Source organism: Elaeis guineensis, chromosome 10 (assembly GCF_000442705.2).
Source record: "Elaeis guineensis isolate ETL-2024a chromosome 10, EG11, whole genome shotgun sequence".
Taxonomy (NCBI): domain Eukaryota; kingdom Viridiplantae; phylum Streptophyta; class Magnoliopsida; order Arecales; family Arecaceae; genus Elaeis; species Elaeis guineensis.
The window spans coordinates 26,926,609-26,945,159 of NC_026002.2; the positions used below are offsets into that span (position 1 = coordinate 26,926,609).

The 18,551-nt window shown below is 41.1% G+C and overlaps 1 protein-coding gene across 3 annotated transcripts; it reads right to left on the reverse strand.

Annotated features, from left to right (window-relative positions):
* Nucleotides 1–433: 433 nt before the first annotated feature.
* Nucleotides 434–17,074, reverse strand: LOC105059954 (uncharacterized). Of its 3 annotated transcripts, none has more exons than XM_073244140.1 (9): nt 16,825–17,073; nt 6,465–6,580; nt 5,208–5,380; nt 3,797–3,890; nt 3,044–3,155; nt 2,825–2,913; nt 1,011–1,096; nt 767–831; nt 434–671 (listed from the first exon to the last, which is right to left on the reverse strand). In XM_073244140.1, exons 1-9 carry the CDS (start codon nt 17,009–17,011, stop codon nt 562–564), a joined length of 1,032 nt encoding a protein of 343 aa, XP_073100241.1. In that variant the 5' UTR covers nt 17,012–17,073; the 3' UTR covers nt 434–561. The 3 variants fall into 3 exon arrangements, 2 of the variants coding, with proteins under 2 accessions (XP_073100241.1, XP_029116266.1); XR_012134690.1 differs by having other exon boundaries at nt 609–671; nt 922–1,096; nt 16,825–17,074; XM_029260433.2 differs by lacking the exons at nt 2,825–2,913; nt 3,044–3,155 and having other exon boundaries at nt 16,825–17,072.
* Nucleotides 17,075–18,551: the final 1,477 nt, after the last annotated feature.

The window sequence follows — 18,551 nt, forward strand, 5'->3', positions numbered from 1 at the left end:
ACCAGAGGAGTTGCACAGGTAGTTCTATTTTTGACAGGTCATCCCACTGCTATTCTCAAAATAACAACCAACAACCCATGAGAAACTGCTGTCAACAACAAAAAGTATGACCATCTGACCATTTGGACAATTAATAAGTTGCCGATAGAATATAGCAATCTGTTGAATAACAGCAAAAACAACAACAAGAAAAGAAGAAGAAAGAATCCACAAATCGTATCAAGCAGCAAGCCTACAGCAACACTTATCTCAAATCCTTTTTTTTTTTCCTTTCCTTTTTTTTTTTCCTTTGAGAGAAGCATCGCTTACCTCAAAGAGAGAGACCTCTCGATTTTATTATAACTTTAATCATAAAACTCATTCAATGTCATTTCAAGTGAGAAAGACCTCTCGGTTTTATTATAACTTTAATCACAAAACTCATTCAATGTCATTTCAAGTGAGTAAGACCTCTCAGTTTTATTATAACTTTAATCACAAAACTCATTCAATGTCATTTCTCCAGCTTCATTTCATCTCAGTTAAAAAACAAACTTGGAATGAAACAGAAAAAGACCAAACTCAGTCTGTTAGGCCTAGGAAGTCGGGAAAGCTTGCATATTTTGGTTCCCATCCAATTTCAGCACGAGTTCTGGAGTTATTCATCCTCTTCCCTAAAGGACCATCAGTGCCTAGAAAATAAAATATCCATCTCAAGGTTGAAACATATATAGAAAGAGAATTCCAACCTTTTACAAGGTAATGAAATTAAAACGTAAATACTTGCCTGTAAAACCCTGGAACTTCTTGTTAAATTTCCCACTTCGGTTCACACAATCCATTATCTCTTGCCTGCAAAAAGCATACGCTTGGATATTGAATAGCTAGCAATATGCGAGCATGATAATAACTAAGATCAAACATTTGGCAGGGGACAGAGACATTTATAATGGCAGACTCCAAGTTATATGCTACGAATATGGGAAGGCTCAGCACAAGAATGCAAGCAAATGAAGTCCAAGAATGGCAACCTGGAGAGAGGATGATTGTCACAGCCCAAGAAAATTCTACCCTGAAGCTTCTTTTTCATGATGGCAATTGAGAGGGAAGCAGCATCCTGTTAAGCAACATCTTCATCTTATGTGTTATAAAGCCAATGGATAAGAGAATAGTAACACACCCCAAGCTTCAATTTGGGGGCAGATGAACAAGCATTCAGAAAACATATATATATATATATATATATATATATATATATATATATATATATGGATATATATATATGTATATTACCAATAAGCCCTTTTAATTGTTTAAATACCTCTATTAACTAAAGCACCAAAGCAGAAACATAAGAACAAATCTTACACCGTCATATCCCATTATGCATTAATCATAATCCCCTATTGAAGTATCAAAATATAATGGGTTAATATTAATGCTAAAAAAGAGCACATATGAAAGATGTAACTACAATTGGTTAATCAATTAGAAGCACATCACTTGCTATCATTCTATATCCATACAAGTAAGTTGTTGACCAAATACAACAAATCAAACAAAAAATTAAGAAAGAAAGAAAGAAAAGGTGCAACACAAAACCAAACAATTTGTTATGCACTAAAAGAAGCGAGCACGATGGACAAAATCCAAGCCTTAAAACCAAGTACCAACACAGCTAACAACTTAACATCCCATTTTATAGTAATATATTATGAGATCTCTCATCCTCTGATCATATTGGTCCCTGTGAAGCAGGATAGTGCACTACTGCCTACACGAGTGTTCCCCTCATCGGCAATGAGATCACATGTCTCAAGTGGTATACCCTCACAACTTTGTTCTTTAATTAATTAATACAAAACTCGTAAGTGTCCCATCTCTTGGCAAAATGAGAAAAAGAGAGGTTGCTGGTAGTATGGGCTGCATGAAGTGAAAATAAACGAGATATACAATTCAGCTTTTATAAATCCTGCTCTTGATTTGAGAAATTGAAGTCTGGTGGAATGAATTATTGAACTTGGCATTGATGTATTCATCATAAGATGTTCATTGTATAGCCAGCAGATGGCAGGTCATCTACAGAAGTCTGGCTTTCCTTACTTTTCAAGGTTTGTCAATCCTTCTTTATGTTGTTATCAACTACTCAATCAGTTTATTCAAACTTAAATGTGGATTGGCATAAATTACTCTTCATCATCATACTATAGGAAAAAAGGTCCCTACACTTTATGATGAGGATTAAAGACCTCAATTATATGAAATTTAGATTTGATCTTAAAGTTTAAAACAATCAGAAAAAAAACAGAAGAATATAAAACTATTGAGAAGAATCAATCATGGAATCCTCATCCAATATATGGAAACATGCTCAAACTGTCTGTATTTTAACTTAAGAAAATTTAATGCCATAATATGAAAGAAAAACAGAGAAAATCTGAAAAAAAAATCAAGATCAACACAAGAAAGTTCTGCGCAAGAAAATAGCTTGTTTGTGCATAGATTTCTGTTTTACTTTGTCAAAAATGTGCCAAAATGTCCCCCGTTAACCTATGGCAACATCATTCAAAAAATTTTCAAAAAAAAATATAAAAATTAAAAATAACCGGTATTTTTTCAGACACCCTATCATAATCATCAGAGCAAGCCTGATTTATAGAACCACTGAGTAAAGAAGGTTGTGACTTCGTAATAAATAAGATTTAACATATGATCTGTGGCAACATCATAAAAAAAATTTAAAAACATATAAATTAGAAATAACCAGCACTATTTCAGCTACAATATAATCATCAGAACAACACTCTGAATTATAAAGCGATTGGGAAAAAAAAAAGGCCGTGACCTCATAATGAATAAGATTTAGTATATGATCTGGACGAGCATCAACAGTTCCTTTCTCTAAACAATAAACATGGGCACCTCTATCTGCTTTGTATCGTTAGCTAAGAAAATAAGATCAAAAGTGTGTTTGCTTTCTTGATTGCTTGTGTATGTGCTTGCCTTCATATGGCACACATGCATGCATGCCTCATAGTACAGCCAATAGCATTAAATAAGGATATATAAAGCCCTGCTAGTCTCAGAACACAGCCCCCAGCTTCCAAAGTTGCATTTTCTGCTTTTAAAAGCACATCTGTCCGAGGACTTCTACCAATCGGCACTACCGGAAAATCCTACAAGGAAATGCATAATATTGAATCAAAAAAAAATTGTGACATCCCAAAAAGGATGTTATAGAACTGCAGTCAGAAAGTGATTCAGGTTGATACATGGATCTGAAAGTTACAAGTACATGATAAGGAAACTGCTCATCATCGCTTATGAAAAAGAAAAGAAAAGTAAAGATCTCCAGCATTGAAGAAGATACATATATTTATCAAGAAATAATTTCCATCAACCAAACAGGAAGGTTGGCTCAAAGCCTCAAAGTCTTTTAAATAGTAAAAAATAATTATGTTTTATAAGATCTCAAGAACATACACAGCCCCTCTTTCACAGAAATCAATTTACACCTGATGTCCTGTTATGATTCTGCTTCAAACAATGAAATCAAAGTCAATGAAATGCAAGGTGACAAAAAAAAAAAAAGGTCAAACTAGATCTAAAAGTGCTTGACCAGGATATACTGAAAATTTTGTTCATATTAATTAAGTTTGCTATCACCAGTTCACTCATTTATTGCAGTTTAGTCAATAATGTGGGAGAAACAGTTGAAACATCAAATCATTAAGAAAATATAACTTGTATTACGACACAATGAGTGCAAAACAAATATTTTACCATTAGAGTAATATGTTTATATTAGATGTAACACCTCATCACACAAACCATTATCACTGCAATCATATGCAGCAGTACTTGATGTAAACAGGAAAGAACCTTCACCACTCCAGTTTGATGCCGCCAATCTGCACATTATTTTAAAACCCAAACATGTCAACTATGTCCAGGATCTGTATTTCTATTGAATATGGGATGATTAGGTGCATTGACACACAGTAGATATAAAATCAGCAAAAGGCTTGTTGTAAATAATAAAACTGTAAAAAAAGCCAGGCAAAAGCAAATGGGCACTGTCAGTAAATATGAATCTTATGAAGTCACAATAAAGATGTTAATTAGTTCTTAGAAGGCTCTACTTTTTTTGCCGGATTCTTTTACATCTAGAGTTACCGTAGTCTAACAATTTGGCAACATTTACAGTCACCCAAGTCTAGCATTTTCATAATCCATGCATAATCAGTTAGTCTGTCACTAAAAGTTGGAAGCAGAAGAGAGGATGACATTTCCATTTCTAGGCTAGTAGGCAAGACATCTTCCTTAGACAACATGTTTGCCATCTTGCTTCTTTTTGGTACAGTGAAACTCGTTACACAGGTAGTTAAATGTTGAAGCAAGAACTACCCTCATTGATTGGGATTCAAAATGCTAGGCAAGCATAAAAGGCATCTCGGCTGCACCTTTCCAAAGTAGAGACTAGAACCACCAAACGAGTCTATTCATTATTTGACATATCTATATGCCAGGTCAGACCTGAAGATCCTTACTATTGGCATTGCCTATGAGCTAGATCTATTCATAGCCTGTATTCTTCCTTAATTCTGCCCACAAGGACATAAGAATTAACTCCAACCTACGTTAATTGCGGTTGGGGTCGTGAGTCGGGTGGGGATGCATGTCTAATAGTCAGATCTTTTCAATACCTCTTCTTAAGAGCCATGTTTGACTGTCATACATAATGTCCATGTTCAAGCGTCCGGTGCAAGTAACTTGGGCCATATCAAAGGATCCAGGTCCCACAAAATCGAAGACATGCTCATCAGGTTCTTACGTTAGCTTTGCCCAGGTTCATGCTCAGAAATTAGCATGAATACCATTAGACTGATGGACTCGGACCTTCATTGAGGACGTTCGCATGAAGACCTCTTGAGAAAGGTCTGATATCAAAATTATTGGATGCTAATTTACTTTGTAATGTTCCAAATGCATATATCATCCAGCCTTCATACATCTAGAAAAAATTATTCATATGAAGGACAGTTATATGGAAAAGATTATGAGGGAAGAGATGTACAAGATATCAACATAGGCTTATGGCGGCCAAGAAGATATACATAAAGATTTGTAACAGAACTGTTGAAAACATGACATGAATCTATTCCTTTACTGCTAAATATGTTGCAGAACAGCAAAATCATCTCCTAAACTTATAAGTCAATATTTACCTAACATCAGCAGGGTAATCTGCAGTTCGTGATGGAGGAGCACAGAATATAACATATGGAAATTGATGAGCAGCTATAGTTCCTCTCTTAGAAGGAATGATTCCAATTTTTATCAATTCATCATGGTGATCTGTAGTCATCGTCTGTCCAAAGATTTGGCACCCGGGATTTTCCTATTAACAGATTATAGAAAAAATATTTTATCACTTTAAAAGAATATGTTATACAATTTTGATACTTATGAACTCATTTCCTTATTTTATGTAAAAAATCACTTTGATAAATAGATGTAATGAACATTTTGCAATTTCAACAGTAAAATAAAAGGGTAACTTTAGATATCCAAAATATCAATGCATTGGAGTTCTACAAAATGTACAAGTCACTTGCCATGCTCGAAGGATTGTTACCATGTCAGTATGATAATCTAGTTTAGAATAACATGAAAACAAATCTCTTACTCTGTTCCATCAAAAAGGAAAAGAAAACAATGAATCCTATTTATTTAATTTTAAGAATGAACTTTCATATCAAATAACATTGATGCTAGTTCCTTCTTCCTATTAGCTAACATAAATATTGTTAAGAAAATGAAACGTATGCTTAGAACTGCCACTCAATAGTTAGCTTTAAAAGGTGGGATCAAAATAAGATAGCAGTAAGGATGAGAATGGTTATATTTGCCATTTACTATGTATACAAAATTACATCGCAGACCTTTCTATGCCATCCAAGGTCCTGTTATACAAACTTCCTTACTTCCATAAGAGTTAAAACCTGAACCCTTATGCACCATTTAGGGGTCATATAGTTCATTTTCAAGAAATTTTAAATCATGACACAATCTTAGTATATGTCTTTGGAAAAGATAAATAATTCCTTGCCTTTGTGCTACAAACTTCTTAAAGATACAAAGAAGTCAAGCAATACTGGGTGCCAATGACATTATCTGGATTCACAAGGCAAAATCCTGACAGATTATTTAGCTAGACATGCAATCAGCTTAAGATACTAAAAATTCTGTTGGCTATAATTAAGCTGAAATTGCTTATATCATCCATTATAAATTAATTTATTTTCTTCAAAATTCTTGGTGTACAAATTCCCCTTTGCTCGGTCAGCTTTTTCTGGATCCTGCTGCCTAGAGATTGGAATTTTGAAGGAGAGGGAGAGAGAAATAAGAACAGGGTAAATCATAAAAGATAACATGTCAGATATGTAACTAGTTCAATTATCTTTCCAAGTATTTGAATGAACCTGTTCCCACTTTTCAGCTACCATACGACCAAGTACACCTGGCCCTACAATCAACAAATCATGCTCCCCAACAACATTAGGGGATGATACCTTCAGTCCCGAATCATGAGATGTCCCTGCATTTGTCAAAGCACAAATGGACTTTCAAAATCCTTCAAATTAGACATCTGGACATTCTATAATGTTCAACATGTACAATAAAGTTTTGAAATTACACTGCATGCAACAAAATGTCAAATTACATCCAGTAATGCAATCAGATACTAAAATTTTCTGATTTTTGTTTCGAAATTAATAATTTCAGCACCCAAAATTAATTTAAGCATTTATTTATTATCAGGTGCTTACTTCATGATAACTATATACTAAATTCAACTTCACATCAAGTGGGGTTTCCTGACTAGCAAAAAAAACCGAACAGCTTGATCCGATCTGGCATCATTTGATTATTTGTACCACAGATCTAATTTTAATATATGAGTTCTAAGTCAAGAACTAGGATAGAAAGCATAGGGATAAATAGAAAGATTTTTGCCTAAATCTCAACTAAAAATCGCTGTCTCACTTTCTAGCTCCATCCAACAATATAATAATTCTATCAGCAGTTTCCTGGCATCTCAACAGCTAAAATCTTCAACGAACAAAGAATAAAATCTGGTATAGGTCACACTTCACCTCACAAATGAGTTGAAAGACACTCATATGTTGGAAAAATGGCAGTCAACACACATCCAGAACAACCAAGTGATAAGTTCATGATATAGAGCATAGAGAAAGGATTCAGAGACCACCAAAAGTTATTGTGTAAGCAAAGACTGTGAATGGGTCAACACATTCGAAAATCTTGCATTGATCTTCGGCTGGAACAAATCCCTCTTCAAATAAGTAGAATAGAAACTAGTACTAAACCATTTCTCAAAAAACAGAACAAAACAAACCAACATTTGATATCCAAGATTTGACTTCTCTTCTCTTTTCTGTACACTCTCTTCTTTTCTTCCATCATTTTTTAGTTTGTCAGAACCGTGAACCCTCCATGACTCTCTATCATCTCGTCCTTGTGTTATCTATCGCTTTTTTTTTTTTTTTTGGTATGTAAGTGTTATCCATCTTTTTGAACAACTCTTCTCACTTACTTTCCCTCTTCTCCTGAATCTTCTATACTTTCCCTCATACTACATGTTGTTGGTGCATTTTATTATTAAAATGGAAATAATGTTTTCATAAATTTTGAGATGGTGGGGTTAAAATTGTTGGTGCAAAGTACAATAATTGTAGCAAAACTACAATAGAAAATTAAGAATTTTCCTCTAAGATGACGATACTAATCAGGTTGAGGCGCGAAAATCTCACTCTCTTTAAGAAGATTCAAGTCCTATGCAATTAGCAAAGCCCACAAACTGGTGCAGTAGACCTCTTTAACTTATCCTATCTACGATACAACAGCCCAACTGGATCGTCGTGTGGCTCAAGACCAACTCTGCGCAAGAGGTTGAACCTAAAACTCCACCAAATGAACACCTTTCTTTGGCTAGAGGACTCTCAAATTTTGTAAGTAGAATAAGGATGACTTGTATGATGTATTATGTGTTTTAGAGGCTAATGGTGAGGGGCCTTTTTATAGGCTCATAGAGCCTACTCAAGTTACTATGGTCCATTATCAGCCAAAATAATGGGTTATAGAAACAGAGAGGGTGATAGATTTTTATGTTACAAAATGTAAGAATAATTAGGCATTTAACACATGAGGAGAGAGTAGTGCGAATTAAATAATCTATTACAAAAAATAATAGGAATAATTACCTCATTAGCACATGAATAATGGAATTAATTCATGAAACTACTTCTGCATACTCGCCTGCCTCCAATGGTGTGGCTGAGAGAAAAAATAGAACCTTGCTCAAGTTGATGAATACCATGCTTATTGATTTAGGTGCTCCAACTAAGCTTTGGGGTGAAGCGGTTTTAACTGCTTGTTATGTTTTGAATAGGGTGCTACATAAAAAGGCTAAAATTATACCATTTGAATTGTCGACAGGGTATAAGCCAAATTTGAGAGACTTTAAGAGTTTGAGGCTATTTAGCTTATGCAAGACTAACAGACCTTAAGTACAATACATGTTTGTATTGATTCAATGAACCCCAAATTCTATTTCCCACCCTTTAACTCCTTTTGCTAGTTTGTTTTATTTGGATCTGCTAGACATCAGCCCAGAATCAGCCCTCAATAACTCAACCACGCCATCTATAGATCTCTATAGAATAGTGCACATCATGTCTATAGTCATATTTACCAATTTTGGAACCTACATGGTGAAGGATTAGATTATGCTTGTGGCTTGTTTTTCCAAAAATTGTGGTTCTCATGCTAAACAACTGATATTTGCATCTTTTTTTCTTTATCAGATGAATTTTGCACTGTTTTTGTTTGAAACAATAAGTTTTGCTTAATTTTTTTATTATGTAAGCAATGAATCTCAACCTATTTGTTCTCTAGTAAAAAATTTCATACATTAGGAACCTAAAGGTGCATCATTTTTAGTATTAAATGTTCGAAAGCAAATAAAAACTTATAGATTTTTTTACTAAATTAAGCTATACTAGTCTTCCAGCCATGAGCTATCCAGGACTAAGGTATGTTATATAACTAGCAGCACCACTGAAGTCTAATGTGATACTAAATATGCACGATCTAAAGTGGAACAGATGACTTTCCAATCATTTAGAAAATAGATCAAAAGATAAGTTGCTATTTTAAGACACAAAAAAATTGACAATATGGCTAAGAGCAAAGTCACCTGATAAGAATCTTAGTTTCACCACACAAGGTTTACAACCTAAATTGTTTCTGTGTCTATTAAACAAATCTCAATCATTAACTTCAAAGAACAAGCAGCACTCATATGTTGTCTTTACAACCTATCGGGGGTGTTTGGTATGGGGTGATTCATCTAGGATCAAGGGTAATGTGGATGGAGGTGATGAGATCACCGTATTTGGTTACACCATGGTGATCCTACGTGGCGGTGATTTCAAATCACCCCCACTCCTCAAATCACCGTCTAACACCGTGATATAAAACCCGCTGTTGAGGATAGGTATCCAACATTACTCCATTACTGTGATCTTATATTAAATATGTTAACCAAAATACCCTCACAATTGAGAGACTTCCAAAAAGAGGAAACCTTTTTTTTTTACGAAAATATTTTTTCCGCATGCGTCGGATGGGTGGTTCACGCATTTCTCCATGGAAGAGAAGAAATGCGCATAGGTACTTGGGGCGTCATCTCCATGGGAGAGAAGAAAATCCTCCCTTCTCTTGTCTTGCTGATTAGAAAGAAGAAAAGTCTATTTGATTTTGTTCTAAAATTTTTTCTACCCTAATCCTCAATCCCAACTCCCAAATAAGTTGTCAGAGGTATTTTTGATATTCTATGGTCCATGGTCTTGAATTCTCATAGCATACTAAACAAGTAGCTTGGACATATCCGGAGATCTTTAATCACTGCACTATGACAAACCAAACATAGTGATCTTAGATCACTAGAGATTAGATCACCCCAGGATTTGGATCATCAGTGATCTTAGATCACCGTGATGATCCAAGTTGGATCCCCAAACACCTCCATCAAGTAGACCAAAATGAGTAGGCAAATGCCCCACACAGATCACACTGATAGTGCCCCATTTAAAAGAATTTCTTATCCAATTTCATTATGAAAACTCCAAACATTCATGGGTAACAACACATTATGGACTCGTTTGGTTCAAGGGAAGCATTTTTTTTTTTGGGAAGTTATTTCTTAGGAGTATAATGTTTGGGAATATGATTTTGGTATGTTTAGTTAATCATGAAAAAATGACTTATTTTACAATGGTTTACATTTGGTTGAGCGTCCACTTTCATGAAAAAATTGTGTAAAATATCTATTATAACCTTGATAGATATAAGATCATACCTTTTTACTCTCAAATTCTACATAAGTATTAATATAATATTCATATCAATATGAATATAATATAAATAATATAATATATCATTAGATCATAATAATTTATTATATTGAGACAACATTAATATATATGTACTGATATAATATTAATATAATATTAATTTAATATGATTATTTTAATATAACAAATTTATTAATATAGATATTAATATAATATTTGTATATTAATATAAATATTATATTAATATTAATAAAATATTATATTAGTATAAATATTAAGATAATATTAATATATAATAAATATTAAATATTTATATTTATATTAATATAAATATTATATTATATTAATAAATTAATATTATACTAATATTTTTAAGGATAATATTAAAAAAATATATTCAGAAAGAAACAGGGACCACCAATTTTCATTTTATGAAAAGTTTCAAAATCCATCTCTTCCATAGGTTTGTAATTTTCATGAAATGTAGGAAGTGTCTTCCTATGGGAAGAGCTTTTTTTCATTCTCTCTCATCTTAAAACTCCAACCAAACAAGAAGACTCCCTCCACTCTTAGGAATTATCATTCCCCTCCCCACTTCTCGTGAACCAAACGAGTCCTATAAAATAGACATGAACGGTCCCAAGAGATAACTTTCCACCAAATAGTGAAAATTGTTGAACCATAGTGAAAATTGTTGAACCATCACTATTAGACCCTAGAAAGACGTAGAAATGGCATAAACTATAAAGTAGCGACATCAAGCAAGCGAATCAAAATCCCTCCTTTACTAAATCTAGCAAATCTCCACCTACATCTCGTTCTGTTTAAATGAGGAGAAAAAATTTGGTGCAAACGGAAAGAGTTCTCTACCTATTTAGGATGATATTGCAATTTGAGAAACGATGACAATAGGTCAAACCAAAATTCTACCTTTATAAAATTTAGCCTATTCCCATCCTCGTTTCAATCCAAGCACAATCAAGCATTCCACCAGGGGAAAAATAATTGATAAAAAAAAATCTGACCATGAATGCACCCAATGCACCAAAGAAAAAGCAAAATCCATATGGCAAGAACTATTAAGCCAACTGAATGAAACGCACGGATTCCCCTCAGCAAGAAATAATCTGGTATGTTGGAAACAGCAACTTCAATAAGAGACCAGAAAATTCCATTCGTATTTAATTAGCTACAGCTGCTGGAACCTTCCTGTTGCGGCCAATCCCCTCGTCGCTTGATCGCTGGAAACGAGCACCTGCAAAAGAAGTCCACACTGACCGGAGGTGACTCCAGCGAGGACCCTCCGACGGTCAAGTCAGAGAGGAGACTAGGCAACAGTAGAAAAGAATCAAGGAGCTCAGCGAGAGAGAGCTAGAGAGAGAGGGAGTAAGCCCAAAGATTTCGAAGGGACCTCCTCCAGCACTGTTGTCTTCCCCATTTTATAGTAGAGCGCGGCATGGCACCGTCATTAATGGCGCAGACAATGGGAGGAGTTGTCAAATCGCCGAAGGCTGTCAGAGTCACCGTGGACTGTCAAATCACCGCGGGTTGTCAGAATCAACCCATGTCTTTGGGAGGACAATGTTCCAGGACGGTCACACAGCACGTCCTTGACAGGACAGCAGCCCATAGCGGTTGTACGGCATTTGGAAGGGCTGATCGATCATACGTCGGTATTCGACTGTCGGGACGTTGAGTGATGACCCAGAGGCACCGTCGGCTGGTCTGGTGTCTTGCTTAAGTCGGACGTCGGCTGTCACCCCCGACAGTGAGTCAGTAATATGGGTTCGGCCGCTCGGTCGGTCGGGAACAGCATGGATCGGTTCGGCCGACACACCTTCGGTCGGATATTGTCGGCAGCCGTCTGTCGGGGTCGTCGGTCGGAGTCATCCGTCGGGGTCGTCCGTCGGTCGTCGGTCGGGGTCGTCTGTCGGAGTCGGTCGACGTCGTTTGTCGAGGTCGTCCGTCGGAGTCGTCCGTCGGGATCGTCCGTCGGAGTCGTCCATCGGGGTCGGTCGGGGTCGTTCGTCGGAGTCGTCCGTCGGGATCGTCCGTCGGAGTCGTCCGTCAGTCTTCGGTCGGGGTCGTCCGTCGGGATCGTCCGTCGGAATCGTTTGTCGGAGTCGTCCGTCGGGGTCGTCGGTCGGGGTCGTCCGTCGGGGTCGTCCGTCGGAGTCGTCTGTCGGGATCGTCCGTCGGAGTCGTCCGTCGGTCGTCGGTCGGGGTCATCCGTCGGAGTCGTCTGTCGGGGTCGTCGGTCGGTATATCCCAACAGTTGCCCCCCACTCCAGAGTCCGATGTCGTGTTGGCTCTCGTGAACATGTGGGCGACGGCTTCGGATGAAAGGAGTGGTTTTCTGTCACGTCTTGCCCCGACTCTGGAGATCGCATCAACGAACGATCCGATGTCGGTCATCTCAACAGTAGGTCGAGCATGCACGTCGGGTCGGAGGTCGGCCAACCTCCGAACGTTGCTCATCGACACGATCATTTTGCAGAGTCTGATAGTCGAGTAGCGTCCGATGTATTCGGATAGGATAACGATGGCAAGTCGAATATCCATTGTCCGGCCTTTGATCGGGCGTGCACGTCGAGACGTATGATAAACGATGGCAAGCCGAATATCCTTCGATCGATCGTGACCGGGTCGGTATGTCACAAGTCGAATATCCATTGACGTAGCATGTCGAGTCGTATGATAGACGGTGGCAAGCCGAATGTCCTTCGACCGGTCGTGACCAGGTCGATATATTGCAAGTCGAATATCCGTTGACGTAGCGTGTCGAGTCATATGATAGACGGTGGCAAGCCGAATATCCTTCGACCGGTCGTGACCGGGTCGGTATGTCGCAAATCGAATACCCGTTGCCCAGATCTTGATCAGGCGGGTATGTCGCGGTTGTCTTGGCATTTTGCCCTTTTTTAGTCGAAGCTAAGTTGGCAAGTTAGCCAGCCGCATTAGTCGAAGCCCTTTGCCTTCAGAGGCGGGGGCCGTCGGTTCGGCGATCGATGATCGAGCCGTTGATTCGACGATCGGCGATCAGTTCGGTGACGGAGCCGTTGGTTCGGCGATCGGACCGCGTTGGTCGAGGCCTTTTTGCCTTCAGAGGCCGAGGCCGTCGGTTCGACGATCGGTGATCGAGCCATTGATTCGACGATCGGCGATCGAGCCGTGTTGGTCGGGGCCCTTTTGCCTTCAGAGGCCGAGGCCGTCGGTTCGGCGATCGGACCGCGTTGGTCGAGGCCTTTTTGCCTTCAGAGATCGAGACCGTCGGTTCGGCGATCGATGATCGAGCCATTGATTCGACGACCGACGATCGAGCCGTGTTGGTCGGAGCCTTTTTGCCTTCAGAGGTCGAGGCCGTCGGTTCGGCGATCGATGATCGAGCCATTGATTCAACGATCGACGATCGAGCCGTGTTGGTCGGGGCCCTTTTGCCTTCAGAGGCCGAGGCCATCGGTTCGGCGATCGATGATCGAGCCATTGATTCGGCGATCGACGATCGAGCCATATTGGTCGAGGCCCTTTTGCCTTCAGAGGCCGAGACCATCGATTCGACGATCGATGATCGAGCCATTGATTCAGCGATCGACGATCGAGCCGTATTGGTCGAGGCCCTTTTGCCTTCAGAGGCCGAGGCCGTCGGTTCGGCAATCGGTGATCGAGCCATTGATTCGGCGATCGACGATCGAGCCGTGTTGATTGGGACCCTTTGCCTTCAGAGGTCGAGGCCGTCACCTCGACGGTTCGGCGATCGATGATCGAGCCGTTGATTCGACGATCGATGATCGGTTCGGCGATGAAGCCGTTGGTTCGGCAATCGGACCGCGTTGGTCGAGGCCTTTTTGCCTTCAAAGGCGGAGGCCGTCGCAGATATTCCACTCCTTCGATCTCCGTCGTAGAATCTGCGCACGAGGAGCAGAGAGAGGGGTGTAGGAGTCATACATGCGATGCGTCAGTCTCGAACTCCATCGTCGGGGTAAGATCCGTCTATCGGTGGGGGGCCTGCTGGGTTCAGCAGGGGCCCGACCTTTCTTCCGCTTTTTCTTCTGGCCCGTGCCCTAGGTCAGACGCCGGTCGGAAGCTCCTTCGTCTGCGCGCATGTATTTGTACGTGCGCTCCAGCAATTCGGCGTACGTCCGGGGGAGGGTCTTGTCCAGAGAGTATGTGAAACGGGACCCCCTTAGCCCTCTCTTCATGGCCGAGATAGCCATGTCTTCGTTGAGGTCCTGGATCTCAAGTGTGGCCGCGTTGAATCGGACCACAAAGTATCGTAGAGTCTCATTTTCTCCCTGCTTGAGGGAGAAAAGACTGTCCGAGGTTCGTGGCGGCTTCTGACTGGTGCTGAAATGGACCGCGAAGGAATGTTCGAGCTGCCCGAAAGAGTGGATACTTCCCGAGCGAAAGCTGGAGTACCAGGCCCTGACAGCTTTGCGGAGTGTAGTGGGGAAGCCGATGCAAAGAAGGGCATCGGTTGCCCCTTGGATTGTCATGAGAGCCTTGTAGCTCTCTAGATGGTCGATTGGGTCGGTGGAGCCGTCGTAAGGCTCCACATGAGGCATCTTGAACCGACTAGGGATCGGTTCGTCGAGGATGAGTCGGGAGAGGTTGGGCGGTCTGGAAGTCGACGTCGTTCGAGGACTTCTGGCCATCCACCTGGAATTGAGCAAGCCGACAGTCGATTTTCTCGAACTTGCACTCGTAGTTGTCGATCTGCCGGTGTTGGGAGACCCCAGGAGTCGAATCTCCCGATGAATCTGAGAGGGAGGTGGACGGTGTCCGCGGCCTTCCTCGCTTGCTCCAGCTGGAAAGGAGAGGGACGTCGAGACCGATGGGTGTCACGCCGTGGTCGTCTCTCCCCTTCTCGGTGGGAATGCTGAGATGGCTGCTTCTGAGGAGGAGATGGAAGTGGACGCGGGCGTCGGTGGCTGCTTCTGGACGGCATAGGGTGCGCCGCCGGTTGCACCGCCGGCGGTCGTAGTAACTGAGTTAGTTGTGGTTGAAGATTTTTGACCGCATCCGTCAGAACGGTCATTTGCCGCACGATCGCCGCGATCTGTGCCTCCGTGGTTACCGCCGGGTGCGGAGAGCTAGGCTCCACCATGGAGGGTGAAGGAGAGGGCTCTTCCCGACGGGAAGAGTGCCTCGCCGACCCGATAGCTCTCGATCGCTGAGCTCTGGTTTTCGTCATCTCGAGAGGTCTCTTCAAGCTTTTGTAGAGCTCATTGTCTTACCTCTGTCGACCCCCCTACCTGGCGCGCCAAACCTGTTGCGGCCAATCCCCTCGTCGCCTGGTCACCGGGAACGAGCGCCTGCAAAAGAAGTCCGCACTGACTGGAGGTGACTCCGGTGGAGACCCTCCGACGGTCAAATCAGAGAGGAGACTAGGCAACAGTAAAAAAGAATCAAGGAGCTCAGCGAGAGAGAGCTAGAGAGAGAGGGAGTAAGCCCAAAGATTTCGAAGGGACCTCCTCCAGCACTGTTGCATTCCCCGTTTTATAGTAGAGCGCGGCATGGCGCCGTCATTAATGGCGCAGACAATGGGAGGAGTTGTCAAATCGCCGGAGGCTGTCAGAGTCACCGTGGGCTGTCAAATCGCCGTGGGTTGTCAGAATCAACCCATGTCCTTGGCAGGACAATGTTTCAGGGCGGTCACACAGCACGTCCTTGACAGGACAGCAGCCCATAGCGGTCGTACGGCATTTGGGAGGGCTGGCCGATCATACGTCGGTATTCGACTGTCGGGACGTCGGGTGATGATCCGGAGGCACCGTCGGCTGGTCTGGTGTCTTGCTTAAGTCGGACGTCGGCTGCCACCCCCGACAGTGAGTCGGTAATATGGGTTCGGCCGCTCGGTCGGTCGGGAACAGCATGGGTCGGTTCGGCCGACACACCTTCGGTCGGATATTGTCGGCAGCCGTCTGTCGGGGTCGTCGGTCGGAGTCATCCGTCGGGGTCATCCGTCGGTTGTCGGTCAGGGTCGTCCGTCGGGGTCATCCGTCGGAGTCGGTCGGGGTCGTCCGTCGGGGTCGTCCGTCGGAGTCGTCCATCGGGGTCGGTCGGGGTCGTCCGTCGAAATCGTCCGTCGGTCGTCGGTCGGGATCGTCTGTCGGGATCGTCCGTCGGGATCGTCGGTCGGTATATCCCAACACTTTCCAAGATACCCAATGTACACAAAAAGGAAAACAGAAAACTACACTTCAAGAACTATGACCGAATGCAGTGATCCAATTCGAACAAGAACGAATTAGCCACTCCGACCTCCGTTTGAACCCAAAACCCCACCAGCGTACCAAAAACAGCAAAACCGAACCAGCACCCAGATCAAATGCAAACAAGAACAGTATTCGTTCAAAGGAAACAGCGATTCGAACACATTGCAACGAATTGAGGAGATGCTGACCGATCGCTTCGGTGAAAGAGGCGGAGGAATCGAGAGGCAGCGCCATCGAGATGCGAGAGCGTCGTCGGTCCTCGAGGCCGAACCCAGCGTTTTGGGGGCGAACGAAGGGGAGAATTCTCGGAGGGCGGGAAAGGACGAGGCGAGGCAGTAGAGGCGGTGTGGGGATTGGAGCCGTGACTCCCATCATCGAGGTGTGAACGTGGTGTTAGTGGAGGACGCGGGCAGAGGAAAGGGATAAGGCGCCCTCATCCGTTTCACGAAGGCGGGCAGTTGGGGGTGGTTAGGGGTCCGAGCTGTCCGGTTCAACGGCCTAGATCTGAAGAGCTAGGAATTCTACAGATCCGACGGCTGAGAGACGAATCATCATCACGGATTCACTCACAACAAGAGTTCGAGTTGTGTCTTTCACGCTAAAGAATGATTCTCTCCTTTCACAACGTGAGCCGTTAGATCGCATAATATCTACTTTGATCTACGGAGGACAGAAAAGAATCCAAGTGCTTTTTCTTTTTTCTTTTTTTTTTTTTTTGAAAGAAAGAGTTTAAATGTTTTGACATCTGTAAAGTGCGATCCATTTAAACAAAAAAAAAATCAATCATCCGTCGGCTCAAAATATACAGCCAGGAGCCCCCCACGACAACTACCCTACAATAGCAGCAAGTGCCCATCTATCCGGACGAGCTCTTGAGATCCATTCATGCCCTTTTTCATTATTATTGTCACATCCTAAATCTTACATGTGGAATGATTATCTAATACAGTCACATAAACCCTAAAATGGCATCTTAAAAAATCATACGATCATATCGCATGACCGATCTGGATATTAAATTCGAAACGTGATAGAATGATATCAAAATTGATCTAACTTATGATCTATGTAAAACTAAATATATACATGTATGAATCCTCACAATCATATTTTGATGATTCATTTAGTCAAAGATTATCTTACATAAAAGAATGAATCTTACATTAAATTACTATATTTGCTATAAAGAAAAAAAAGAAAAAGAAGGTAAAATAAATGACAAGTTTCATTTTTATTTGGTTCACGTCTGTGTGTATGTATATATATATATATATATATATTTATTTATTTATTTATTTATTTTAAATTTAAAAAGGCTATAATTGATGTTGTATTGGTAGTATTTATGGGCAGATGTTACGAGGCTGTCTTTATAAATCAATTTACCTTTATAACCTATGTGGGTGCCCATACAGCGTATGAAATATTTCCTATGTGGCTTATGATTAGTGGTGTTCGGAACTCGTTAGCTCGATCCGATTTCGGGTTTATGCCATGAGTCTATGATTCAACTATGGTTGAACTGCAAACCAACTACTTTAGACTAAAAGCTCCAGTTCCTTCCGTCATCTTCAGCCAATTCCTTTGTCCCATCACTTCCTTCAATCTCATTATACTTTTTTGGCATCATATTTATTCTTTTCTTATAATTTGGCAATTATTGTTAAGCTTCATGATGCGATGCTGGGAGGAGGTGGGTCTACGATGTTGATCTAGAAGGCATATCCAGGAACCCCACAATAAAATTTGGGTTGTCGTGTCTCCAATATTTTTTGTCTTAGTTACAGTCCCTTATGGAATTGAGAAGCTATCTCCCATTGTTTTATCGTCCCCCCCTCCTCTCTCTCTCTGTGTGTTATCCCCTATTTTGAAGTTTCGCTTCTCCTTCCAAAGCTAGAAATCTTTATCCAGTAAG

Coding starts and splice junctions, on each gene's coding strand:
- LOC105059954 (XM_073244140.1), bottom strand. CDS start 17,011: ATGATGGGAGTCACGGCTCCAATCCCCACACCGCCTCTACTGCCTCGC. Junction 5,381..6,464: donor TAGCTGAAAAGTGGGAACAG/GTTCATTCAAAT, acceptor ATCTGTTAATAG/GAAAATCCCGGGTGCCAAAT. Junction 1,097..2,824: donor TAAATCTTATTCATTATGAG/GTCACGGCCTTT, acceptor GTTGCTTAACAG/GATGCTGCTTCCCTCTCAAT.